Here is a 27,794-nt window from a genome sequence, read left to right on the forward strand (position 1 = left end):
AACTTAGTAACATTTTTTTAAGCAAATAATAATGATTTCCTCAATTGAAACATATTTTTTAGCGCACTAATATCTAAGTCCGGATAAAAATAACATACCAGTTTAATCGCAAAAAAAAAAAAAAAACACGAAGCAACATAGAACACATGTAAAACAACTAATATGCATTTTTATACGAGTTTCGATAAAAACTAAATCGGAATACCTCGATTTATGTTTTTTGAAAAGTTGAAGAATTGGAGATTTTAGTCCGAAACGAGCAACCACAACGAGGGAAGGCCTTAACTAGGATGTGGGACCAACACTCTATACTTTTTATGGGGAGGGTGGGGTCCACTCGAGTTTTTTATCTCGTTAATTGGGGGGGACCGCTGGTTCAATTTTAAATTGGGGGGGGGGGGGTATTATGGTTTGACGTGGGGGAAGGGTATATGAAGAGGCAAAACGTGGTTTATTAAGGCTTTTTATGTAAAACGCCTTAATAAACAACGTTTTATATAAACGTCCAATCAGATGGGGTAAAACGTATTTACAAAAGGCGTTTTACATAAGACGTCTTTTTAAAAGGCGTTTTACCTTAACGTCCGTTTGGGACGTTAAGGTAAAATGCGATTCAAAAAAACGTTTTATATACTTTGATCACTAAGTTTTTTTCCCACCTATTTATGTATTTTGAGTCCAAAAGAACCACAATTGGGTTCCGGACTAAAGATGACTTCAACTTATGAAAAAAAAGATACTCCATATTATGAGATTATAGCCAAGGTTGGAAATTAGGGGACCAAATGTTAGTTTCCAGAACTTCAAGTCTTCAAAGAGGCCCATAAGAATTATTTACGCGTTCCCAAATATGAAAAGTTAACGAGCTTTGACCCGCCAACTTCATCCATAAAGCAAGCAGACCGTACGATGCATTATTTCGATGTCAGATCCAACAAATAAATAGAAAACCAAAAAAAAAAAAAAAAAAGAGGAAAAACAAAGAAAGATCACTGTCTTCAGTTCTCTACAAAAACACTCCACAAATAATCTTCCTTCTCAGAATAATGAGAACAAAACTAAATGGTTCTTGAAAGTTCAGAGCCAAAAGGACAAAAAAGATGCACAGCAAATTACTTGCAGGAGTAGAACTACGAAGCCCATCACCAGCTTTTTATGCTCTCCCTTACCACCACAATCATCCATTTTCGCCCAAGATTCTGTGCTGCACCAACAATTCTTCTTCTTCTTCTTCATCTTCGGACCATAAGTTCAAGTTCAATTTTGTGGGTGATCGGAAGTGGAAGTTCAATGATATTGATACCAGTGAGTTCACCAATTTCATTCCCCCTACTTCAATTTATTTCTTCTTGGTCTTTTTTATTTATTTATGATTTCAATATTCATTTAATTAGGTCCAGTGTCTTTTTAGTTAGCGTATGTCAGTAAGAATAGTTGAATTGGCCTTAGGACAAACTTCTCCCCTTGTTAATTGAAGCAGAAGTTTCCACTGGGACTGGTTTTCCACTGTAAATGACCTTGATGCACCCTCAGCAAAAGTGGAAATTGATTGAAGATTGAATCTGTTGAGGTTATTGACAGTATGTTTTCACCAATATTGATTTTTCCCCTTCTATGGCTTGGGGTGGTAGTTCTAGTGCTTTATTATGTTTGTAATTAAGCTTCACAGATGTAATGAGCTACTTTAAGATGTCATGTTTTGTGCTATGTGATTATGCAGAAGAGTTGAAGTAGTAATCAAAGGTAACTTTTTGTTCTTCTTGACATTTTACATGAGAGACTATATCCCAAAAAAAAACAAAAAATGCTGATAGTTTAGGTTCACCTTTCCTGTTAGGTTAGCAACTAAACAGTTATTAGATTGGTTATTCCAGTTTTCCGACAAGTAGCTCTCTGAGCTTATTAAGTCTTGCTCAGATATAGTCACCTCCTGTTACAGGTAGAGTGCAAGAATCAGTAAATCACTGGCTGTCAAAGACGCAAAACTTTTTCAATGAAGTTACTTCACCGCTGGTAAAAACTGTAAATGATAAAAGAATCAGTGTGAATAACGATACTCAAGATATGGAGGACACGTTCATGGCTGAGCAGACTGTTGATAGCCAAACACCGAATGGTGATCTTTCTGTTGCTGCTATTCTTTCCATTGAGCAATTTAGCAGGTAAGATACATTTTAATGGTCACATTACTTGGAACCACTTATTTCTGCATCAAACTGCTTGATTTTAGGCACTTTATTAGACAAGTCAGTAACACGAATCATACTCCTATAATAGTTTGTGAAAAGTTTGCCACTGAACATGTTATTAAGACTAAATTGGTTTCTAAAGAAGTCTCCTTCTCTCTCCCTCTCTCTCCCTGTTTTTCTTTTCTTGATTGGTTCTAGAGAAATTCTCTTTCTCCGAGGTTTTCTTCAGGGGCATGGACTCTTCAGAAAGTCCTCTCTGGACACTTTAGCGGTCCTATCTCTGTTGACAAAGAGTTCTTTTAGGAGACAATTCATTCAGATAAAGTCCTTCAAGAATGTACTTAAGCTAATTAACGAAATGTTCTGAATGGGTGAATACAGAAGAAAAACTGGAGTATGGTAGGGGCAGAGGGAATTTTTGGTTGAGTGTTGAAATGCGTAAAGATGAGAAAGAACACCAATGGCAAAACACTTTGTTGGGCCAACACTGAGAGACACAAGTTAGTGGAGCGAATGGGATTAGATACTCTAGTAGTCCTAAATGTAAATGATGGATACTAGGCGTTGTATGTATCGACTCATGCAGTATTCTAGCAAAACCTGAGGTATTCTGGTTGGGGAGTATATTCGTATATGTGACTGGATATATGAGCAATCTGATTACATAGCTTACTTAGGGTGTGTTTGGTATGAAGGAAAATGTTTTCCTGAAAAATGAGTGATTTTATCACTTATTTTCCCTTGTTTGATTAGTGAGTGAAAAACCTTTTCTGGAAAATATTTTCTAGTGTTTGTTTAGAGAGCAGAAAATATTTTTTAGGAAAATAATTTTTTCTGCTACTTTCCTTACCCCTCTCCCCCAAATTCCCATGTTTCCTATGCCCCTCCCCCCACCCCCCTCCCAAAACCCCAAATACCCAACGTTTTGAGGACACTATTTTCTTTAAGAGTTTAATTATTCTTTTATAAAACAGTGTTGTCAAAGGCGCGTTTAAAGCCCGCTTAAGCCCTGAAGCGAGGCTCAAAACATGTTGAGCGCTTTGCCTCGCTTTGTGTGCGCTTTAGTGTCTCATCAAGGCTCTAACGCATACTTTTCCTTGCCTATGAGTGTAATCCTGAAAGGCGACATTAAACAATTGATATTTCACTTTCTCGTACATTATTTTTTCAATTTCTTTGTCCATATATTTGTTATTCATGCTTATAATTATCAGTCTCGGACTACATATACATATTTTTACTTTTTCTCCAGTTGTGCCTTTTTTCATTAAAGCCCATGCTTTACTTGCGCTTTGCGCTTAAAGCCCCAACGGACCTTACAATTTTTTTGCGCTTTTCGCCTTTGAGAACACTGTTATAAATTCACACAAACCCAAAGGGAGTACTGTACTGCTTTACTTTTTCACGTAAAAATAACGTTGAAATTTGTGTTACATAACAAAAAGAAAATATAATTTTTTTGTTTGAAAAAGAAAGTACTCTTTCTACAACATGAAAAAGTACTCATTTTGTTAAAATGAGAGAAAATACTTTTTCTACATCATGAAAAGAAAATACTCATTTTGTAGAAACGAAGGAAAATACTTTTTACTACATCATTTTGTTGAAATGAAAGAAAATACTTTTTCTACACCATAAAAAGAAAGTATTTTTTTTGTTAAAATGAAAGAAAATAAAAATACTTTTTTCTACGTCATGAAAAGAAAGTACTTTTTTTTGTTGAAATGAATGAAAACACTTTTTTACATTATGAAAAAAAATACTCATTTTGTTGAAATTAAAAAGAAAGCAATCTGTCTACATCATGAAAAGAAAATACTCTTAATAATACTTCTATTTAGGATGGGGGTAGGGTTGGGTAGGGTAGGTTTGGGGAGGGTGGGTGGGTGGGGTGGATGCGGTTGGTAGGGATGGGGAATAGGGTGGGAAGGTTGAAGAAGAGTTTTGGAAAATGTTTTCCCTTAGCCGATCTAAGGTTTACCGTCTCTCCGGCCCCGTTTCGGTGCACTATTGGAGAGCTCACTGGGCCCGCCGCTTTCTCAATCGAAAATGGAAACTAGCCTACTGAACGATTCCATCTATCACTTACGTCATTTCTCAAGGTCAGAAATCTCAAATTTAGAATTTAAGCATGAAGTTCTTTTGATAGGGAAAACATTTTCCTCCAATTGGAGGAAAATGAGTTCATGAGGAAAGTGTTTTCCAAAACATTTAAGCCAACCAAACATGGGAAAATTGGAAAATATTTTCCGGAAAATGTTTTCCTTCCTACCAAACACACCCTTAATGGGAACAAATTGCTATAATGAATAAAATAGCAGCCTCTTTTTTCGTATAGGAAGTGTGCTTCTTGATGTTTGAATAACATGAAAGAAATGGTATGCCTGTTGTGGACATGCTGGCATGGGCTGACATGAACTAGGCCTTAAGAAAGAAAAAAAAATTGTATTCCCTCCATCACACTTTTGAAACATCTATAATATTTGACTTACTTTCTTTATATATAAGTCACTTTCATTAATTCTCCCTCATATCAATTTTAGTTGGCACCATTTGATTGGGCATGAAACTCAAGATGTTCATTTGACTTGTATATAGTATAAGTGGTAGTTGCTATTTAGGTGATACATGCAATGTTTGTTTGACAGAGAAAACATCACATTAAAGTTTGATTGGTTAGTTAATGTAAATTTTGAAATTTGTGAAAGTTTGTGTAATATGATATATTGATGGAACAACCAAAATAAAAGACTCATATAAATCGAAATAGAAGGAGTAGTATGTGATGCAATTTCATATCTTTGAAAGAGTTGAAATTTAATTAATAGTCCAAGTTCTAACATGAATACATGATGTCATGTTTTCATCAAGTTATACAAAATTTTAACTTGTACGTTAATGCATTTCCAATATAATTTGAATGGTAATATCTTCACTAAAAAATATAACGTAAAAGGCATACATCAGTTGATTTAATTTGTTAAGCTTTGTGCACAATCAGTTTCTGTTGAATAAAATGCCACAGAGGGGGTAAAAAAAATTTAGCCTCTCATTATGTGTCACATTTGAGCACATCCAGATCTTGGGCGTCGTTGGGACATACTAGGTTAGGATTGCAAAACTTCTAGATGAAGAAATTCTCGAAGTCTATTCTAATCACAATTTTTGGTTTGGTCATTATCCTTGAAATCCATGCAAAGTTACTTAAGAACACAGTAGAAGCAGAGGATTCATATAGGCTATACTGACTAGTTGAGATATAGATTTGGTTGGTGTTGGACAGTTATATTTGCTTTGGTGCTTGTCAGGAGTTTATTTAGTTTGGTTAGAGATTTATATGTCAGTTTAGGGATAAGGGTGATGTTTAGAGAACCTTTAGTTTTAGAAAACCATAATTTGTCTTAAAAGATAAGTTGTTGGCATTAGAAAAAGCACAATGGATATAGAGGAATCATGTAGCCAACTAGCTAGATTGGGATTGAAGGTAGTTGTTATTGTTATTGTAGAGAGGGGGAAATGGAGTGAGGGAGTTTAATTGGTTTAAGGAAAAAATCCAACCAAAATTAAAGTAAAATTATCATGATATGGTGAAACATATTTCTTAATCCTCTTGGAGTTAGGTGATGCAGAAGTTTTTGACATTTTTGTAAATCCTTGTCCTTGCAATCTTCACTCCTTTTAGGAAGTCATTCTTGCGATTGAGTGTTAAAACTTGTGGAGTTGAGCTTACCATTTTTGATATCTGTGGTTAGCTTCAATGCTGAACAAACCAATGATGAGTACTATATGTGTTTTTTTAATTAAACTCTGGACTTGTATACGACATATGATAGATGTGCAGGATGAATGGATTGACCGGGAAGAAAATGCAGAAGATATTCAAAGCAATTGGTCCTGAATCTGTTCATAGTGATGCTCGCAGTTTGGTTGAATACTGCTGCTTTAGGTTTCTGTCAAAGGATTCTTCTCTCCTTCATCCTTGCCTGAAGGTTTGTTGGCTTAACTTCATGTTTCCTTTCTAGTCTTTCAGAAGCTTTTTGATGAGCATAACATCTATTCTTTGCCTTTGTGAAACAGAAAAACTTTTTGGAGCTAGAAGTCTTATGTTCAGTTTGCTCCTGAATCCCACCCCTCCAATCCAATTAAGCTAGAGCCTAGAGCGCAGTTTTCCATTTATTAGCTTTAAAATATGGTGAAAAGTTTCTTGTCCGGTTAAGCCCTATTCCTTAGAGTGATCTCTGCTTCTTGATGATTTAACAAAAGACAAACCAAAACTGAAGAAGAGAACATGTAACTCTTAGTTGGCTTGAAGTATCTTTGTGATCCTGTTAGTCATCATCTCTTTATATATGGATGTTATAATGTTTTTAATTCTACTTTTTGTTTTTGTTTCTAAAAGAAGTTTCAATAACTTGCTGGATATTTTGTCTTTGATGATGAAGAACTAAATTTTGCTGCTGTGTTGATTCAGCATGCTCTGAAAGCTGTAGTATAGGATCAGTTAAATGTTGGTTTGAACCATTCAGATCAAGGAAGAGAAGAAGAAAAACAAAGATAGAAACCTTGAGATCTCTCCTTGGTCCTCTAGGAATAGGAACGTTTCCAGTTAGTTAGTTTTCTTTTCCATGCCTGAAGTGTCTCTAGAATTTTGCTTAAACGAAATACAAACTCGATATTTTCAGTCAGGAATGAGTGATAAAAGTTTAAGATTTATATCTACTCATTGTTAATATTTATGTGATTGCAGGAACCTGCATTCCAGAGACTGATTTTCGTAACTATGCTTGCCTGGGAGCGACCATATAGGAGCAGAGGAGACTCCCAAGCTAAAGTTTCAGAGAAGCACTCTCTCCAGGTTCTTTCTCTGATCTTTAGATTTGATGATAGGTTGTATGTGACGTGGGTTTTTAAGCCTAGATTGTTGGCTTTAGGTGGTTAGTGTTAAGCTGTTAATCTAACTAAAGATGCATGTTAAAAGTGAGCTGATGGATAAATAAGTTAGCATCAGCTACAATTGTATGGCACCTTATATTACTCTTCTGATGATCTGCCAAAGAAGATAAACTTCTGGTGATGTGTATGCTCTAGAACTGGTATGGTTAGTTGATACCATCTTTTCGACCTCTCTGCCAAGAATCCACTTATATTCTGTCTTTTCTTTCTGTTTTTTGCCTTCCTTTTCTTTCCTCAGTTTGTTCTTGTGGTGTGGAGGGTAGGATATTCTTTATATGCCAACCTTCTCTATTCTTTTCGATTGTTTGTTTATTTCAGTGAGGATGCCTGTTTAATCAAGTAAGCTGAGGTTTGCTGGTGGTGCTCCGTAGATTTCTAACTTGGATTTGATAGCTTTGGAATACTGCTAACAATATCTTCTTTTGAGCAGGAGAGATGGGAAAAAAGTTTTGTTCTCCTTTGTGCAGTCAGATCAAGCTCGACTGTTGAAGTTTAACAAACTTCCCACTTAACTGAGTATAATTTTGGAGTCTGCTTGATTTTTTCCAAGGACAACCTCAAACATTTAATATAACTGAAACAGCGAATAGTTTATGCGTAAATGTGCTGTAAAATGGTGGATGATAAAATCCTTTGCAGTCATTATAGTGCATTTTTGGGGTGAATAAACTGGAAATGCTTGACAAAGTTTTAAATATGAACGAAAGTGAAGATGTAGTTACTAGATTCAATTCTATCTCGGGGTCACTTTTCCGGGCTGGTGTAAGGAGAGTAGGAGACTTGGGCTTAATACTACCATTTCGTTTTGTAGAATCTCTTGGACAACCTTGCATTGTGTACAGAATAGTTGGTTTTCTTTTCTCTAAACCATTTTGTATCTCTGAAGAATATATAGGCGGACACCCCTCGGTGGCAATATCAATGACTATTATAGATAAATATATTAAAATTTACAGAAGAAATTGCTGAGAATGAAGAAGGTTTAGGACAGGAGAGGCTGGAGGTGAATGCAGTGAGGAGCAAAATCTTTTGGTTCTCGGTCATATTTAGTGCAGACCTCACTTTTGCTTTCCATGTATCCTAATTGCTTCCTTGACGATAAAAAATATAAAGTTCTCCTTAATGTGCTAGGGTATTTTATATTTGCAATCTTGGAAAGATGGCTTCTCCATTATTCATTTATTATATTCAACTGAGTATTTCATGATTGTACTTCACTGGAATACTGTGAACACAAATATATGACGTCAAGCCTCTTCGTGTTTGAAAAAGACTCATTTATTTTTCTAGGCTTTCTTGCATATACTTCTGTTGCTGTAACCTAAATATTTCTGTTCCTGCTGAAGCTAAAGAGAAGACTAGTTGGAGAAGAGGCTTTTGTTCGTATTGCTCCTGCTGTTGCTGGTATAGCTGATTGGACAACAGCACACAATCTTTTCAAAGCTCTTGCTGGTAACGATCAGGGCATCTCATTTACCTCATGGTCCACATATATCGGTGAACTTCTCAAGTTAGAACCCTCTCTTTTTAGTTTCTTTACAAAAGTTTCTTTTCCAAAGCGTTATTATGTTAACCCTCAGGGGTTGGCCTGGTGGCAATTGAATTGAGCCTTGGGGTTTGCTCCCTTTCAAGGTCTCAAGTTCGAAACCCACTGGGTGCAAACAATTTCTAAGGGCCATCGGACTGGGTAAAACCTGAATTAACCGTGGTGCACTTGCGGGAAACTCCTTGCCGAGGGCCTGTGCACCCCCGGGATTAGTCGGGGCTCTTAGAGACTCAGACACCCGGTTCAAATCAAAAAAAAAAAAGCGTTATTATGTTAAGTGCATGTAATTGCACAAGTCAAATTTATGGTAGATTATCAGCTCACATACTCAGAAAGTCGTAATTCTTAGAGAATATCTAGTTTATTAATTTGACAAATCAAAAGCTGAAGCAGGATTTCTCGACAATTTGGCATACTGTTAAGTGTTAAAATTCAATAAGAGTTTGACATACCACTGAGTAACCGTTTCTTTTTTAATTGTGAGAAAGCATGAGAGAAAATATTATTAATTAATATTTTATGTACAATGAGCCCTATTTATATGTATACATAACACATAACCTACTCCTATTACATAAGGGACTAGGACTAATTACATATATTCACATAACTATTCTAACACTCCCCTCAAGCTGGTGCATATAAATCATATGTACCGAGCTTGTTACATATGTAGTTAATACGAGGACCAGTGAGGGACTTGGTGAAAATATCTGCAAGGTGATCATTCGACTTCACAAACTTTGTAGCAATATCTCCCGAGAGTATTTTTCCTCTAACAAAGTGACAGTTAATCTCAATGTGTTTAGTTCTCTCATGGAACACTGGATTTGATGCAATATGAAGAGCAGCTTGATTATCACACACAAGTCCCATCTGACTAATCTCACCAAATTTTAACTCCTAGCAACTGTTTGATCCAAATTAGCTCACATGTCGCCATAGCCATTGCTCGATATTGTGCTTCTGCACTAGACCGAGCAACCACATTCTGTTTCTTGCTCTTCCAAGACACCAAATTTCCTTCTACTAAGACACAATATCTAGACGTAGAACGTCTATCAGAAGGTGATCCTGCCCAATCAGCATCTGAGTATCCAACTATCTGCTCGTGGCCTCGATCCTCAAACAATAAACCTTTGCCTGGAGCTGATTTTATATACCGAAGAATGCGGATAACTGCATCCCAATGACTATCATAGAGAGAATCCATAAACTGACTCACAACACTCACAGGAGAGGAAATGTCAGTTCCAGTCACTATAAGGTAATTTAATTTACCAACCAACCGCCTATATCTTTCAGGATCGCTAAGAGGCTCCCCCTGTCCTGGCAGAAGTTTAGAATTCGGATCCATCGAAGTGTCAACAGGTCTACAACCTGTCATCTTGTCTCCTCAAGAATCTTTAAGGCATACTTCCGTTGTGAGATCACAATACCTGAGCTAGACTGAGCGACCTTAATACCCAGAAAATACTTTAATCTGCCCAGATCCTTAGTCTGAAAGTGCTGAAAGAGATGTTGCTTCAACTTACTAATACCATCCTGATCATTGCCGGTAATAACAATATCGTCAACATAAACGACCAGATAAATACAGAGATTTGAAGTAGAATGGCGATAAAACACAGAGTGATCAGCTTCACTACGAGTCATGCCAAACTCCTGAATAACTGTGCTGAACTTACCAAACCAGGCTCGAGGAGACTGCTTTAGACCATAGAGGGACCGGCGCAACCGACATACAAGGCCACTAGACTCCCCCTGAGCAACAAAACCAGGTGGTTGCTCCATATAAACCTCATCTTCAAGGTCACCGTGAAGAAAAACATTCTTAATGTCTAATTGATAGAGAGGCCAATGGCGAACAACAACCATGGATAGAAAAAGGCGGACTGATGCTATTTTAGCCACGGGAGAGAAAGTATCAGTGTAATCGAATCTAAATATCTGAGTATACCCTTTGGCAACAAGACGAGCCTAAAGTCGATCAACCTGGCCATCTAGACCAACTTTGATTGCATACACCCAACGACAATCAACAGTCGATTTACCCGAAGGAAGAGGAACAAGCTCCCAAGTACCATTCGTATGTAATGCAGACATCTCGTCAATCATAGCCTGTCGCCACCCTGGATGAGACAGTGCTTCACTTGTAGACTTAGGGATGGAAACAAAGGACAAAGATGATACAAATGCACAATGGTATGATGACAGACGGTGGTAACTTAAACCGACATAGTGGGGATTAGGATTAAGTGTGGACCGTACCCTTTTTCGTAGGGCAATCGGTTGACTAAGAGGAGACAAGTCCGCAGTATTAGCAAGGTCAGGTGCAAAACGTGAATCAGCTGGGCCTGATGCTGGGCGCGGACGACGATGATAAGTCAGCAGTGGTGGAGCTGTAAAAGGTTGAACTGGACTAGGTGGTGGCACTAGAGCTATAGTTGGTGGCACTGGAGCTATAGGTGGTGGAGCTGCAACTGGAGCTGTAGGTGGTGGAGCTGCAACTGGAGCTATGGAGGAAGATGAATGGGAGATAGTGACTGAATCTCCGAAAGACGGAACTGGTAGCACCTCAGAAATATCTAAGTGATTACCTGGACTTATGAAGTATGATTGGGTTTCAAAGAAGGTAACATCAGCAGACATAAGATACCGCTGGAGGTCAGGAGATTAGTATCGATATCCCTTTTGCGTTCTCGAGTAACCCAAAAATACGCACTTAAGAGCACGAGGAGCTAACTTATCTTTTCCTGGAGTAAGGTTACAAACAAAACACATACTCCCAAAGACACAGGGTGGAAGAGAGAACAAAGGTAAGTGGGGAAACAGGACAGAGAATGGAACTTGATTCTGGATAGTTGAAGATGGCATACGATTAATAAGATAGCAAGATGTAAGAACTGCATCCCCCCAAAAACGTAGCGGAACATGAGATTGTATGAGTAGGGTACGAGCAGTTTCAATAGATGTCTATTCTTTCTTTCAGCTACCCCATTTTGTTGGGATGTGTACGGACAAGATGTTTGATGAATAATCCCATGGGAGTTCATAAACTGCTGAAATGGGGAAGACAAATACTCTAGGGCATTATCACTATGAAATGTGCGGATAGAAACCTCAAATTGATTTTGAATTTCAGCGTGGAAGGTTTGGAAAATAGAAAACAACTCGATCGATTTTTCATCAAAAATATCCAAGTGCACCTGGAATAATCATCAATGAAATTGACAAAGTAGCGGAATCCTAAGGTAGAACTGACCCAACCAGGGGCGGACGTACCTTGTCTCAAGCGTTGTCATCCGACACCGCTTGGTCGGAAATGTTTACTAAATAGTATATGAATATCTAACTGATATGCAAAGATGAGACAAATAACAAAAGCGACATTGCTTTAACGTAAAAGCTTCTAGCTCACTTGGTCGAGCGTCGCAATTTTGTTATGGAGATCAGGAGTTCGATTCCTTGTAGCTGCGTGTGTTGTTAGTTTTAGAAATATTTGTCCCCCTATATTGTATGCTAAAAGGATAAAAATCGAGATATTGAACCCTTAACCATTAGTTAAGGGCAAAGTTACCACTAGATCACTAATTGCCTATAATATTAGGGCCATAATAAACAATTTTTAAGTGAATATGGAAAAAAAGGTATTTAGTATTAGTTCTAATGAATGTATTACATTAAAAAACGAAATTTGTCTAGTAGAATTGTAATAATATACTTAATTGTGTTTTATTTATATATCACATATGGTATTTTTAATTTTTTATATGGTGCCATTATAAAATTTGGTTCGTTCGATCACATCTTTAAATGTCGACACCGCTTACACAAAATCCTGCGTACGCCCCGGACCCGACTAGAACTCCAAACATCTGAATGGACTAAAATAAAAGGTGACTCTGCTCGATTATCAAGACGCCGCGGAAAATGGGAGCGGGTATGCTTACCGAGCTGACATGACTCACACTCTAGAGTGGACAAGTGAGATAAGCCAGGTACCATTTTGTGAAGTTTTGACAAACTGGGATGTCCCACCCGTTTATGTAATAAATCTGGTGAATCAGTAACGGGACAAGTTGTTGAAGGAAGACAAGATGTGAGTCCATGTGATTTTGCAAGGATAAGGTAATAAAGTCCATATGATTCACGTCTGGTACCAATGATCTGTCCCGTACTGCGTTCCTGTATAAAAACAAGGTCATCAAGAAATAAACCAGCAGATTTAAGTGATTTGGCTAAGCGGCTAATTGCTATGAGATTAAAAGGACTACCGGGAACATAAAGAACTGAATCTAAAGGTAAGGAAGGAAGTGGACTTGCTTGACCTATTACAGATGCCATGGTTTGAGACCCATTGGCCATTGTGACTGTTGGAAGAGATTGAGAATATGAAATACTAGTGAAAAGAGATCTGTTACCAGAAGTATGATCAGATACACCTGAATCAATGACCCAAGACTCAGAGGTTGAAGATTGGGTGACACAAGTCACTCTACTATCTGTTTGAACAACGGAGGCTATTCCCGAAGATGTCTGTTTACGTGCTTTGTACTGAATGAACTCAATATAATCCGGTAAAGAAACCATCTGGATTGGATTCAATGCATTAGATCCAACGGATTTTGAGTCAACGGCTTCTAAGACGAATGACATTATAATGTTCACGCCCGAAAAATTGGAAACCCTTCTGGAAATTACTATTAATGCCATAAAAATCAGAAATTTTCTGGAAATCACTGTTCAAGCCGGAAAAATCACTGTTCACGCCGGAAAAATATAAAAGTGGTCAGAATTTGGTTTAAGTTGGATGGGTAGGCTCGGAATTGCAAGACGATGACACTGTCCAAAAGAATTTTTTTCAAATTCTGACTGGAACAGCCCTCCCGCGCCGGCGTGTGGGACAGGCGCGCCGCCGGTGGCAGATCTCCGGCAGGCGCATGGGGGTGCGTGAGTGAGTTTTTTCAGGTGAAATTTTCTGGCGTTTTGTCGCCTATCTCTTGGGAACCTTTTGGTGGTGTTGGATTTCGCACAACACTGATAATTAGTGATTTTGACGCAAATAGTCACTTAGGTCACCGGAAAATCGCACGGTGACTGAGTTCTTTCTTCCCGGATGTTGGTGGAATGACGCACATCGATCTCTTCTCACTGATGCTCTGATACCATGTGAGAAACACGGGAGAAAATATTATTAATTAATATTCTCTGTTACAATGAACCCTATTTATATGTATTCGTAACACATAACCTACTCCTATTACATAAGGGACTAGGACTAATTACATATATTCACATATTTATTCTAACATTAATAACTTTTTTTTACATAATGGTTCCTGCTTCCTACCCATAGTTAGCATGTATCTCTCTCGGTCATACTTTAGTATCACATCGTAGGCCCCCACCCCAACTAATGTTAAATCCACGTAAAAAAATATGCCAGAAAACTAGTCCACTTGACTATGAGAAGTGAACGTATCACATAAAACTGAATAGGGCAAGTATTTAGCATTCAGATGAATACGAAAGCTTCAGAATATTCATTTGTGAAATCTCCTGCAATTTCTTTCATTTTCTTAACATTCTAGTTGTTTGGTTTTATTAATATTTTGAGTAGTCCTATCCTTTTCGGTGATGGGGGAAATTTTGTTGTTGATTCTTGTTCTTATTTATTAGAAGGTACTTATGAAGAAAACTCTTGACTAAGCTTGACATTTGGAATTCACCAGCATCATTTTTCTGATGCTTATTTTCTTATTTTAGAGTGCATGAAGGAAGGAAGTCATACCAGTTTAAAGATTCCGCCCAGCTCCATAATGAGAGAATCTTGTGCATTGCTTCTGGCGGAAAACACCCTGTTCTTAAATGGGAGAATAATATGGCATGGCCTGGAAAACTAATTTTGACTGATAGAGCCCTTTACTTTGAGGTACTCTTTAATAATTATATACTTCGAAAGAAAGTGTCAAGGACTCATGAGGTGTCCTAACCCATCGCTGTCAATGGAAGTATCTTTCTGGTAATGAAAGTACTTCATCCTTGAGTGTAATGTTTAGTTTCTATTTTTCCTTTATACTCCTAATAATTGAGCCAAATGGCTGATGAAATTCGTTTAATTTGGCTAGTTGAACAGTATGCACACTTGTTATATAATCAATTCTGGTGTCTTTCAGGCAGTTGGTTGGATGGGAAAAAGAAATGCATCAAGATTGGATCTTACAGTAGAAGGTTCACTCGTAAAGAGAACAAGAGTTGGGCCTCTGGGATTTGACCTTCTAGATTCTGCTGTATCTGTCACTTCAGGTCCTCAGTGAGTAAGCTTCTCCAACCAATTCCATTTGGGCTGTATCATTTCCTTTTTTTTTCCTTCGGATGGAACTTATCTTGGCATCTCTCAAGCTTCAAGTAGAGCCTCAAATTAGGCCTTCATGACAGCACATACATTTAATGGCCACCTGTCAATTGTTTCAGCTTCTTAAGATCACATTCTATATAGAAAGATCTCTCCTCAGAACCTATAGCTTTCCAAAAAGTTATGCTCACTTTACACTTCTACCTGTTTTATCACGTCTAGGAGAGACCATTGTCACATCTCATAGAGACAAAAGAAGGGAGATTATGTCAACCAATATTTTCTGTAAGAAGATCCAGATAAGAGGAGGAACCGGTCCATCTAATCTTATCTTGAACCATAACAGAATCTAACTTTTTTCTTTCTTTTGGTAAGTATTAAGTAAGAATCTGACTATATGACTGGTAAACATATGAAAAAATATATTATTTAGGACACTTCACTTGAACAAGAGAACAAGACTAAACTATGCATGATTTTTCAAGTTGTCTTGCCTTAAGTTTATCACAATGCATTCTGACCCCACACCTTGCATAATTCTTCTTTTAAACCCCTGAGTAAATTCATTCTGTTATACATTTTACTTGAATGGAAGAGACTAATCTAGGAGTTCAAACCTTTAGATTTAAGCATAAATCCATGGAGAAAATTTCATAGTTCAGTTTCTCTTAATTCTTTTCAAAGCTTGCTTGAACTTAAATGTACCTTGCAGGAATTAGGGAGTGCAACACGCACACAGTTATGCATTCTTGACTAACCTATCAATGAAAGAACTTCCACCCATTTTGGCAAACAAACTAACTTTTTCCGGTCTTCTGAAACTATATTACTGCTTCAACTTTAGGCATTGCTCAATACTATGCTACTGAAGCCATCATACTATTTAATGTGTGTGGACGAGTGTTGCATATAAGACAAACATTCTAGTATGTCTTGATGGGAATGGTCAGATTGTGATTGGGGTTGTCTTTTTCTTTTCTTTTTTTCGAATGTATTTTTAATTAATATAGTATTCCTTATTGTACTTTACTGGTAATAGATGTATTATTTTGACTTCCTTAACCATTCCATTTCGTAAAAAGAAACCAGGAGCCATAAATGAGACAATCCCATTTAGGACAGAAGGAAGTAGGCCTGGAAATGCTTTTTAGTTACATCCTAACTTCGAGTTTCACATATTCATGCCAATCTTAAAAGGAAGTACATTAACTAATCACCAAAATTGTCATATGACTAACAGTGGCAGATTTATAGCCCAGATTACGGGGCACGTGAACCCATGGTCTCTCTGTCACACTAGGTATTTTGTGTATGTATTTTCTAGAACTATTCTAATATTATCTGTTGGCCCATGCTCCAAAAAGTTGAATGGTGCACTTGGTTGAATACTGAACTATTTACCCAAAGGAACAAGGATCAATTCCCACTTATTACTAGTTTTTCTCTCCTTCCTTTAGCGGTGCACTCATGTTCTAGAAATCCTAGATCCGCCTCTGAATGTAACTAGTAATTTGCACCTGATCTGAATCCTTAACCACTCGGTTTATTTTATTAGGCACTTTGTCAAAGTCATTTCGGCCTTGGGACAGAGATGTTCCCTTGTTTCTTCTTTCTCCCAATTATTGCAGACAAATTTCATGCTTTGATTCAAGCCTAGATTTGCATGTTAGACGATCCTAAAATCATTTGTCCTTCCCCAGGTTAGTTGACTATACAAGTTCTCTGACTGGAATTATAGTTTCATATGATGTCTTTTTTGTTCGTTTATTTTCCTTGTGTTTTGATGTCAAGTTCTCCCTACAAAATCCTTCTGGACAACTAGTTATCGTTTCATTTATGTGCTCTTTTTTTTCCCTTGTGTTTCATTTTTCCATTAAGAATGGGAAGTTGCTGCATGAAATATCCAACACCTCCTACCCGAAGCTGTAACCTGCATTCATACTTGTAATAATGACTACTTTTATCTTTACAAAAAGTAATGGTTATTTTACTGACTCTTTGACTTGTTCAGTTTCTAAGGTGGTTTTGCATCTTGCAGTGGTTTTTTTTAGCAGATACAAAAATGCTTATAGATATATTCTGTTTTAAATTTATTGTACTCGTATCAGGTTGGACACATGGGTATTAGAATTTGTGGACTGGGGAAGAGAAATGAGACTGGATGTTTGGTATGCATGCATCAGCGAAGTAATTGCTTTATACAAGTTCATACGAGAATTTGGACCGGAGGAAGGTGATCAATCAGTGTACAATGTCTATGGTGCCCAGAAAGGGAAGGCAAGAGCGATTTCTTATGCTACCAATGCTGTTAGGAGACTTCAGGCTCTTCAATATGCTCAAAAGCTCTTGGAGGAGCCAACTAAATTGGTTCAGTTCTCATATTTGCAAAATGCACCTTATGGTGACATTGTATTACAAACTCTAGCAGTTAATTGTTGGGCTGGACCATTGATTACAAAAGTGACTGATCAAGAGTATCAATCACGGGGATCACCTAAATCCACAAACGAGGCAACAGAAAGTAGTAGCCATGTGTTTGACATAGATGGAAGTGTGTACCTGCGAAAGTGGATGAAGTCTCCATCATGGGATTCTAGTGCTTCACTTGCTTTTTGGAAGAACTCCCTATCGAAACGGGGGATAGTTTTCAGTAAAAATCTTGTTGTCGCTGATATGAATTTGATTGAAAAAGCAGCAGTGACCTGTAGAGATAAATATCAAGTAGCAGAGAAAACACAAGCCACAATTGATGCAGCTATGATTGAAGGGATACCTAGTAACATTGACCTTTTTAAGGTTGTCTTGCCTCTTTCCTTTCCTGTTTCTTTCTATCTGCAAATGTTTCTGACTTTCGGATTGATTACTCTGCATATATACATCTCATGTCTCCAGAACAATTAACAACCTTTTTCTTTAGGAAAAAAAAATTAAGAACCTTTTGAAATTATTCATAGGTTTAAAATTTTCCCCAGACCCCACTTGTGGGAATAGACTGGGTTTGTTGTTGTTGTATGATAAGCATATTAAATTTGTAAAAAAAGTATTCTCCAAAAGGACTTGCACTTGAATGGTCGACGAGGATAACTTGAGAGCTTTGCTATTTGTTTTTGCACAAGATAGGCTGATATGTTGATATTATCTTGTGCTTGAAAAAGTTATAGAAGCCTCACTGTACCCAAAGGTGTGCCCTAGCGGTTGATGAAGTTGGAAAGAAGACTATGGGAAACCATGGTTAAAATCTGAGTAAAGACAAAAATGGCCAATTTTCCCGATAAAGGAAAGATACAAGTACCGATGAAATAGTGAAGTTTCATGTAGCTGGCCCGGAGGCCAGTAATATAAACTATAAAGAGAAACTATAGAAGCCTCACTAGTTATGACTGTTGTTTACTTTTTCATGGACAATGTTTTTGTGGTTATTGCTTTTTGTGGTTATTGCTTCAAATGAGACAGCTTTTCTTGTAAGCTGAAATTTTAAAGGATTCGACTTCCGTGGAGAACCTTTATCAGTGCTTCTTTTACTTCATTATTATATTGGATGTTAAAGCATGGAGGCTCAACATCTAGCCAGGGTTACTTCATTCATTTGTGTGTGTGTGGGGTGGGGGGGGGGGGGGGTAGGGGGGAGAAGTCTACCATGATGTGAAAATGATAAAAGAAAAAGGGAAAAACCCAACCATGATTTCCAGTGGGAAAAAACAACCTTAGAAGCTTCTACCAAGATTTCACAAGGTAAGAATTATATATCATTTGTTATAAGCTGCGAACATTTTTAGCCTCAACCAACCTAGATGGATTTGACTGGCTCTCTCATATTGGTTTATGGTCTTAGGAGACAGTACTGTTTGGAAACACTTGATTTCAAAGAGTTCCGTTGGCATTTTTCATAGTACTATGTGGAAGAATACTGCACGCGGAGCTTAATGTGATAGAGACATGGCAATGTACTCGATTTGTGTTGCAAATGATAGTTTTCTCTTTCTTTCTTCAAAGAAATTGGCAAGAATATGTTGTTGGGTTATGTGGTTTTACAAGTGCAGCCTTGTCGTATCATGTATGTTGTCTTTGTTTTTCTAACCACAGATAAGTTCTTTCATCAGCAGTTGACAATAAAATTTTCCCCTTTTTGACAGGAACTAATATTGATTTCTGTTTTTGTTGTAAGAAAATTGGCTGTAATATCTTGTTAAATCTGTGGTTTTTTACAAGTTCAGCCTTGTTGTATTTTGTCTGTGTTTTCTAATTCTAACACAAGTTAATTCTTTTATCAGTAATATTGATTATTATTTCTCCCCCTTTCTTGACAGGAACTTGTGTTTCCTTTAACAGTTTTGGTAAACAACTTTGAGAAACTTAGGCGTTGGGAGGATCCCCTATTGACTGCCTCTTCTCTTGCACTTGCATATACGCTTATATTCAGGTAAAATGCATTGCCACATGTCGAGAAGTCTACTCACACTGATATCTTGTTTGCCTGTATACCTCAATGTTTAATGAGACATGTGGAAGCGTAGAATACGTACAATATCATAAAGTCCGAATGCATAATTTTCTTGGCACGGAAAATTTCTTGTGGATAAATAATTTCGTTACTGGTCTTAATGATTTTTATCTTTCTTGAATAGTATGAAGTTGCAATTTTCTGGGATTGTTGCCACCTTGCGTCCAATTTTTACATTAGATTCATGCTAATTAGAGAAACCATTCAAGTTACCATTCCAAAACTCCCATATGGTCTTTAAAGCATTTATCATCTAAAAATTAGTCAGTTTCTGAAAACCATATTCATACCATTCTGGAGAGTTCTTGTTGCAGGTTGTGGATATTCATGGGAAGTGCTACACTCTGTTGTACTCTCAAATTTTTGCCAATACGTGTGTAGTGAATATGGCCCATGAATATTTATACATATTATCATTCATCAGTGATTAATCCTAAAACTTCTTTTGTTTCTGTATGGGGGAAAATAGGATTTACTTTGCTGCAGGTTTTAAATCTTATGATGTCACAAGACTCAAGTCTAGGGCAGAAACTTGGTTCGAATGGGTGGAAAGGAGCCGTAATCTGATGCGTAGAACAACCTTCAGCTGGAAATCCATGGAATGGCTATGTTTTGTTCTTCAGGAGGCTTCCAGAGATGCTGGTACACATGTAAGGAAATGGAAATTCAAAGAGCAATATTCAATCCTTTTTGGCTCCCGGAAGAACAACAAGTTTGGAAGATTTATAAGCTTTGTTTCAGTCCAACGCGACAAAAGATCCGTAACTATTATTCCTGAAGTTGCATTAAATTCGGGATGGCATGATATTGCATTAAAGATCAGGAGATTCATTAATGCAGATAGAGGAGCCGTTATGACAAATGGGGCCAGGAAGATAGATCCCAAATTTTCATATACAGAGTCTGTCAAAGCCAGCAAATGGCAGACGAAGGAGTCCAATGAAGTTCATATTACAAAGGGCCCTAACAACAAAATATCGATTTCTGGTGATGCTGTAAATGATGATGAAGGTCTATTGGGCAGATGTGTTGTTGGTAGCTTCGACGTAGGACTGGCTGAGAAACCTACTCTCACTGATATTCGAAGGTGGTCGGTAAGCTCCTGGAAAAATGCTTTTGGAATCGATGTGTACGAGATGGGTGAATCCAGATTTCTCTTCCAGTTTCCAAACAAACACATGGCGGAACACATTCTTCAAGGAGAATGGAGATGGAAGCAAGCAAAAATCCTTCTAGAATGGTGGTCGCCGACTGCCGGCTGCTGCTCCTTCCAGAAAAAAAGAGAATGGACATGGATTAGAGCCATGGGTCAGCCGTTGCACTTCTGGACTGAAATTCAGAGCCATCGGAGATCACTGTGGAGGTTGGCTGGAAACAGAGGAGGAAACTTCTCTTAAAAATCATTTGAAATGGGCGAGAATCAAAATCAAAGGAGATGGGGGTGATGTTCCAAAGGAGGTGACGATATCAGATAAGGGTTTAGATTTTACTATCCCCATTTGGCGTGAATCGCCGACGAGGGTTTCAGCCGGAGAAGATGAAGGGAGGGGGTTTGGTTCAAACCAGTGGGCAAAAGAGCCCTATTCTGACAGAGGTGATAGCCACAGCTGTACTTTAGACAGGGAAGGGCACATGGGAACCTCTACTACTGTGCCCATTTTAAATTGTATAAGTGATCTGGGAAAGGGTGTATGTGGGCCTGAGAATAAGGCCAGGAAGAATATGGGTCATGGACCAGCCCAACAACACTTAAAAAAAGTCAAGGAGCAAGTAGAAAATTTGGGCTCATTTTTATTTAATGAGGCCCAAATTTTACTAATAGCCCAGAACATTATGCCTTCCTCTAATACATTAGACCCAATATTGGTGGAAATAGAGGCAAACACTTCTACTCCTGATATTTCTCCAATCTCTGCAGAATCAGTAAACAAAGAGAGAGAAACTGCTCCATCTCAACTTCAGTCACTTAATCAGATGGTCATTCATGAAGAGGCTGATGATTTTGAAGATGCTATGACCAACATTGAAGGTGAGGCCACTCAATTTGAGGCGGGGGAAGATAGAAGCAACATGCAAATGTTTGATACAACAGAGACTAATCTTTGGTCTGTTGAGGAGGCAGAACCTTTAAAGATACATGTGCAAGAAGAGGAGATAGAGGGGGAGATGGATGCATCTTTATGGGTGCATCAAAACATTTTGAAACTTAGCAAGCAATTTGGAGTTGAATTTCAAGGATGCGAAAAGGAAGCTTTGGCCCTATTCATGAAAATTGACAGATGCAGGCAAAATAAGAGACAACAAGCAGAAGTCAGTAACATGGAGATTCCCAAGAGAAAATGCAATAAAGAGCTCAAAGGTTTGATCTCTGACATGAAATTCAAAAGCACTGGGGCAAGGAACAGGGGGAAAGAAACCTCAATTGTGGATCCATGAATATCAAGATTATTTCTTGGAATGTGAGGGGATTGAACCGTAGAAAGAAAGGAGGGTGGTGGGTAGCTTGATTACCAAATGGAAAGCCGATATTTTCTGCTTCCAGGAGACAAAATTAGAAGGAGATATAGAAGAGGTGGTTTACCAACTATGGGGTAACAGGGGAATTAGGTTTATGCAATTGGAGGCTAGTGGTACTAGAGGGGGTATCTTAATGTTATGGGATAGTAGAGTATGGAAGGGGGAGGTGATAACTACAGGCTCTTATTCTCTAACCTGCAGGTTTGAGTCACAAACCCAAGATTTTAGCTGGCATATGACAGGGGTATATGCTCCAAATTGTGATATAGAAAGGCAGAAAGTGTGGTGGGAGATTGGGGCTGTAAGGGGTCTCTTTCTTGGACCCTGGGTGGTTGCCGGAGATTTCAACATAATTAGATTTCCCTCTGAAAAAAGAAATTGCACTAGATTCACTAAAGCAATGATAGAATTTTCAGATTTTATTGAGAATATGGAGCTGATTGACCCTCAGATGGAAGGGGGAAATTACACATGGGCCAGCGGGAGCACACAAGAGACATCCTCTAGAATTGATAGATTTCTCATATCAGTGGAATGGAGTGAGTGTTTCAGGAACATCAGGCAGGAGATTCTTCCTAGAGTTTGCTCAGATCACACCCCTTTAGTCTTGCAATGTGGGAATTGGGAGCAAACTAAATCCTATTTCAAGTTTGAAAATTGGTGGCTGGAGACTGCAGGTTTCACTGCCAGAGTTCAAGATTGGTGGACTTCTCTTGAGATAGAAGGAAGACCCGACTATATCCTTGCCTGCAAACTTAAAGCTCTTAAAGGAAAGCTGAAAGAGTGGAGTCTTAGTAGCTATGGCAATCTGGAGAGGGAGAAAGCTGTTATACTGAATCAAATAACTAAACTGGATGCTATTCAGCAACAAAGGGACCTAAATCAGGAGGAAAGAGCCAAGAAAGCTAGACTCTTCATGGAATTTGAAGAGTATGCCATAAAGGAAGAAATAGCATGGAGGCAAAGATCCAGAGTATTATGGCTCAAACAGGGAGACAAGAACACTAAGTTTTTCCAAAAAATCGCTAATGCGCATAAGAGGAACAATACTATTGACAACCTGATAGTGGAAGGGCAGATCATTGAAGAGCCTGAAGCTATTAAAAAAGAGATTACTGACTTTTATCTTAAGTTGTATTCAGAGACTGAGGGTTGGAGACCTACCTGCAGCATGACCAATTGCCCTACAATCTCCGAAGAAGAACAACAAGCTTTGCAGAATCATTTTGAAGAAGAAGAGGTCTTACACTGTTTGAAATTGTGTGCAATAGACAAAGCCCCTGGACCAGATGGGTACACTATGGGATTCTTCATCAAATGCTGGGAGGTGGTGAAGACAGACATCATGGCAACTATTCAGAACTTCCATTCTCAGGAGATGTTTGAGAAAAGCTTTAATGCAACCTATGTGACTCTGATTCCTAAAAAGAATGGAGCAAAGGAGCTAAGAGATTTCAGGCCTATTAGCTTAATAGGAAGCATATACAAGTTGATTTCTAAAATTCTCACTGAAAGACTTAAGAAAGTGATGCACAAACTAGTTGACTCACACCAGATGGCTTTCATTAAAGGGAGACAAATCACAGATGCTGTATTGATTGCTAATGAATGTATACACTCTAGGATTAAGGAGAAGGAGCCAGGAATAATGTGCAAGCTAGATATCGAGAAAGCGTATGATCATGTCAACTGGAATTTCCTCCTGGGAATTCTCCACAAGATGGGGTTTGGAAGGAAGTGGATCAGTTGGATGAAATAATGTATTAGTACTGTTAGGTTCTCTATTTTGATTAATGGATCTCCAGTAGGGTTTTTCCCTTCTCAAAGGGGCTTGAGACAAGGTGACCCCCTTTCACCTTTCCTTTTCATACTAGCTATGGAAGGTTTGAACAATATGTTGAAGACTGCTCACTATAATGGGTGGATTAAGGGATTCAACGTAGCAAATAATCAAGATGAGAGGTTAGAAATAACTCACTTACAATATGCAGATGATACCCTTATTTTTTGTGGAACAGAAGAGAGTCAAGTAAAGTACCTCAGGATTATCCTCATCCTCTTTGAAGCTGTCTCTGGTCTTCACATTAACTGGAGAAAAAGTCAGATTTTCCCAGTTAATGAGGTGCCTAATATTCAGATGCTGGCAAACATCTTGGGAGGAGAAATAGGCACAACTCCAACTATCTATCTGGGAATGCCTTTGGGAGCAAAAAGCAAATCCAAAGAAATTTGGAATGGAGTTTTGGAAAGATGTGAGAAAAAGCTAGCTAGATGGAAAACACAGTATATCTCTTTGGGAGGTAGACTAGTACTTATTAACTCTGTGCTAGATGCTCTCCCTACCTACATGATGTCTTTATTTCCTCTACCTGCAAGTGTAGAAAATAGATTGGAAACTCTGAGAAGGAACTTTTTATGGCATGGAAATAAAGAAAAAAAAGGATTTCACCTAGTTAACTGGAAGAAGCTGACTATTAGTAAACGAGAAGGTGGATTAGGAATCAAAAACCTTAGGAAGCAGAACAAATGTCTGTTGATGAAGTGGTTATGGAGGTTTCCTAAGGAAGAACAAACACTATGGGGCAAGGTGATAAAGGCAAAATATGGAAAAGAAGGGTTTTGGATGACCAAAGAGGTGAAGAACCCTTATGGAATTAGTCTATGGAGATCAATCCGGAACTTATGGCCAAACCTTTTTCATGACTTAAGTCTTAATGTGAGGGATGGAAGGAAAACGTTATTTTGGGAGGACAACTGGTTAGGAATTGGAAGTTTGAAGAATTTGTTCCCTGATATTTTTACTTTGAATCAGCAACAAGGGGCAACAGTTAAGGAGGTATGGGGTATTGAAGGATGGAACTTGACATTCAGAAGATTGTTACAAGACTGGGAACTAACAACAATAACTGAATTTTACAATACTTTGGAGCAATGCAGAGGATTACAAGAAGGGGAAGACACTTTAGTATGGCAGAAACATAGCAGCGGGAGGTTTACAGTAGGATCAGCCTATAAAAATCTGAATCGGGTAGGATCTCAACTCAGCCTATGGCCTTGGAAGCATATCTGGAAAGTCAAAATACCATATAAAGTGGCATGCTTTACTTGGTTGGTGGCTAAAGAAGCAGTACTCACTCTAGAAAACCTCATGAAAAGAGGTTTATCAATCTGCTCTAGATGTTATTTGTGTGGCCAAGATGCAGAGACAATTAGCCATCTGTTTCTACATTGTAGAGTGACAAGACAGCTGTGGGAGTTGTTCATTAACATCAGGGGCATCCGATGGACAATGCCAGGAAGAACCTATGAACTTTTGTCTAGCTGGAACACGGCGGGGAGCTCTACATCTAACAAAGATAGATGGAAAATTGTCCCAGCAGCCATTTGGTGGACAATTTGGAAGGAGAGGAATGCAAGGTGTTTTGAAGATATAAGTAGCTCTGTACAGAAGATCAAAATGAATTCTATTCTTCTTTTTAGTTTTTGGTGTAAAGCAGAATATATAGATGACCAGGATTCAATCATAGAAGTCTTAGGCTCCTTGTAAGAAGAACAAGGAAGTTTAATTTTGTTTTGACCTAGCTCTTCTTGATGTAATCTTGGTTCCAGTACAAAATTTGTGCTGATGATTTATTAATATATTGGATCTGTTACCATCTCAAAAAAAAAAAATATTTATACATATTCAGGAAGGATCACAGTGATTTGTTGCTGACTGGTGTTAACTTGGTTACTTTTATTTAAAGGACACACTGTGCAATGAATGTGGCCCATGAATATCTATACATATTTTGGATGGATCACAGTAATTTGTTGCTGACTTGTGTTGACTTAGTTACTTTATTTTGTGAGCATGCTCCTGACGTTTTTGCTAAGTTATCTACCTTAATTTCAATCACTTCCAAAAAAAATCAGTGACTTAGCACTCAGTTTTTTGGGACCAGGAATATGCTGTCTTATGTTTTCCCAGCAATCTTGATTGTCATGGCTGGTGGCTTGTTATTACTGAAGGGGCTCAAGGAACAAGGTCGGCTTGGAAGATATTTTGGAAAGGTAACAATACGTGATCAACCACCATCAAACACACTACAGAAAATTATTGCAGTTAAAGAGGCCTTGCGTGAAGTGGAAAGATATCTGCAGAGCCTCAATGTGTCGCTGCTCAAGATTCGAGCAATCATTCTTGCTGGCCAACCTCAGGTATCTCCGGAGAAATTTCGTAACTGCTTGTTATTTCCCATTTAACATGACTTGCTACGGAATCAGGTCTGTCTTTCTGTGGCCAGAGAAAATATTGTTTTTCTTTACGCTATCCTTAAAATGTGTGCTATCCAAAATATGCCTGCTAAGGACAGATAACAATAGCTTAGGAGTGGAACTTTTAAATATCCTCTGCAAGGGTAAATCCCTTCAATTATTAGAATCATTATAGCTATTTTGGAAGGATACTAGATCACATGAAGTAGATAGATTATGTAAGCCCTCTCAAATTCCCTAACATAGTAGCAGAGACATCATTTGTTTTCTTCAAAAAATTGACGGGCAATTGGAATTACTTCTACTGTATTATTATGTCCTAGGTGTCTGGTTGCTTAGGTGATATATCTTTTCGTTCTCGTTCTGAACAAAAGGGCAAATTGCTCTTAGTGTTCTAACTCTGTAATGAAGTAAAAATTATTCTAGCCAATCTATTTGTTAAATCGATCTTAATTCCCGCAGAAGCAACAGTAGGTGAATGCTTCTCACCTGTCTAAGCCTTGGTGGACTTAATTACTTTGTACCTGTGCTAGTAGGAGGTAGCAAAGGCACCCTCTGGATTATTAGAGGTGCATACACGCTGGCCTGCACACCACTGTTACCGCTAGAAAATCTGTTTGTTAAATCATTTAACTTTTTTCCTGTTTTTTAAACATACTAGTTAGTGGATATACCTAAAGTCAGTAGATTCCTTTTTCTTTAAATCATTTCCTTCTCGATGGCTAAATTCAGTGAACATACAGTAGTCCCCTTGTCCACTCATCATCACACGAACCTTCTCATCCCCAACCACTTGTAGCTCTATCCCTAATGCCAACACCATTCAGAAATCCGATCACCTAAATTGAATCATTTTCTTGAGGGACCAAAAGTTGCACTTTCTAGGGAGGGCTAATATGATATGTTGGCTTCTTTTGTTATAGCACTTAATTTAGAGCTTAACTCCTTTTAGAACTTGTTCGGATCATCTCCTGATCCCCTCCCTCCAACCCTACTACCACCCCCACCCCCCCCCCCCCCCCCACCAAAACCCCCACCGGGTTTTAAACTTAAAATCCACAATGGGGTGATAATAATCAACAATCCGCATCCTTCCTATCCTGCAGCCCCTCACCACCGCCTCTATCAATTAGTTGTAGCTCTTTAAAAAAAAATTGGCTATGCTGGATCTCTTTTAATTGTTTTTAGGGGATCGATTCTGCATGTTCTGGATTTTACAGAGATTATTGTCCTAATTATTTATTCTTGTCCACTTTTGAGTAATAATTTTGGGGTCAATAAATGCTTATGCTGAGTCTACTACTATATATATGCTTGAACTTCGGGATAATAATGTTATTTCTTATCTAATACTCGATTTTGTCTTCGCTTAAATTGATTTATTTTCAAAATCTGTCAGATTACGATGGAAGGTTGCTCTGGCACTTAACTAACTTTGTTGCAACCATTTCTCTAATTGTTCCATTCAAGTAC

The 27,794-nt window shown here is 38.1% G+C and overlaps 1 protein-coding gene across 2 annotated transcripts; it reads left to right on the forward strand.

Annotated features, from left to right (window-relative positions):
* Positions 952 to 27,794, forward strand: LOC109223647. 2 transcript variants are annotated; one of them, XM_019388035.1, is made up of 11 exons: positions 952 to 1,305; positions 1,940 to 2,162; positions 6,031 to 6,178; positions 6,937 to 7,044; positions 8,489 to 8,652; positions 14,458 to 14,623; positions 14,868 to 15,004; positions 17,155 to 17,842; positions 19,354 to 19,466; positions 26,009 to 26,264; positions 27,721 to 27,794. In XM_019388035.1, the coding sequence occupies exons 1-11, from the start codon at positions 1,101 to 1,103 to the stop codon at positions 27,748 to 27,750; spliced, it is 2,238 nt and encodes a 745-aa protein (XP_019243580.1). In that variant the 5' UTR covers positions 952 to 1,100; the 3' UTR covers positions 27,751 to 27,794. The 2 variants fall into 2 exon arrangements, with proteins under 2 accessions (XP_019243580.1, XP_019243589.1); XM_019388044.1 differs by having other exon boundaries at positions 953 to 1,305; positions 6,023 to 6,178.

This window comes from Nicotiana attenuata, chromosome 1 (genome assembly GCF_001879085.1).
Source record: "Nicotiana attenuata strain UT chromosome 1, NIATTr2, whole genome shotgun sequence".
Classification (NCBI taxonomy): domain Eukaryota; kingdom Viridiplantae; phylum Streptophyta; class Magnoliopsida; order Solanales; family Solanaceae; genus Nicotiana; species Nicotiana attenuata.

Excerpts from the sequence above, each read along its gene's own strand:
- LOC109223647 (XM_019388035.1), top strand. The coding sequence starts at position 1,101 with ATGCACAGCAAATTACTTGCAGGAGTAGAACTACGAAGCCCATCACCA. Across the intron at positions 8,653-14,457 it reads TATATCGGTGAACTTCTCAA|AGTGCATGAAGGAAGGAAGT; the intron begins GTTAGAACCCTC and ends TTCTTATTTTAG. Across the intron at positions 17,843-19,353 it reads GTAACATTGACCTTTTTAAG|GAACTTGTGTTTCCTTTAAC; the intron begins GTTGTCTTGCCT and ends CTTTCTTGACAG.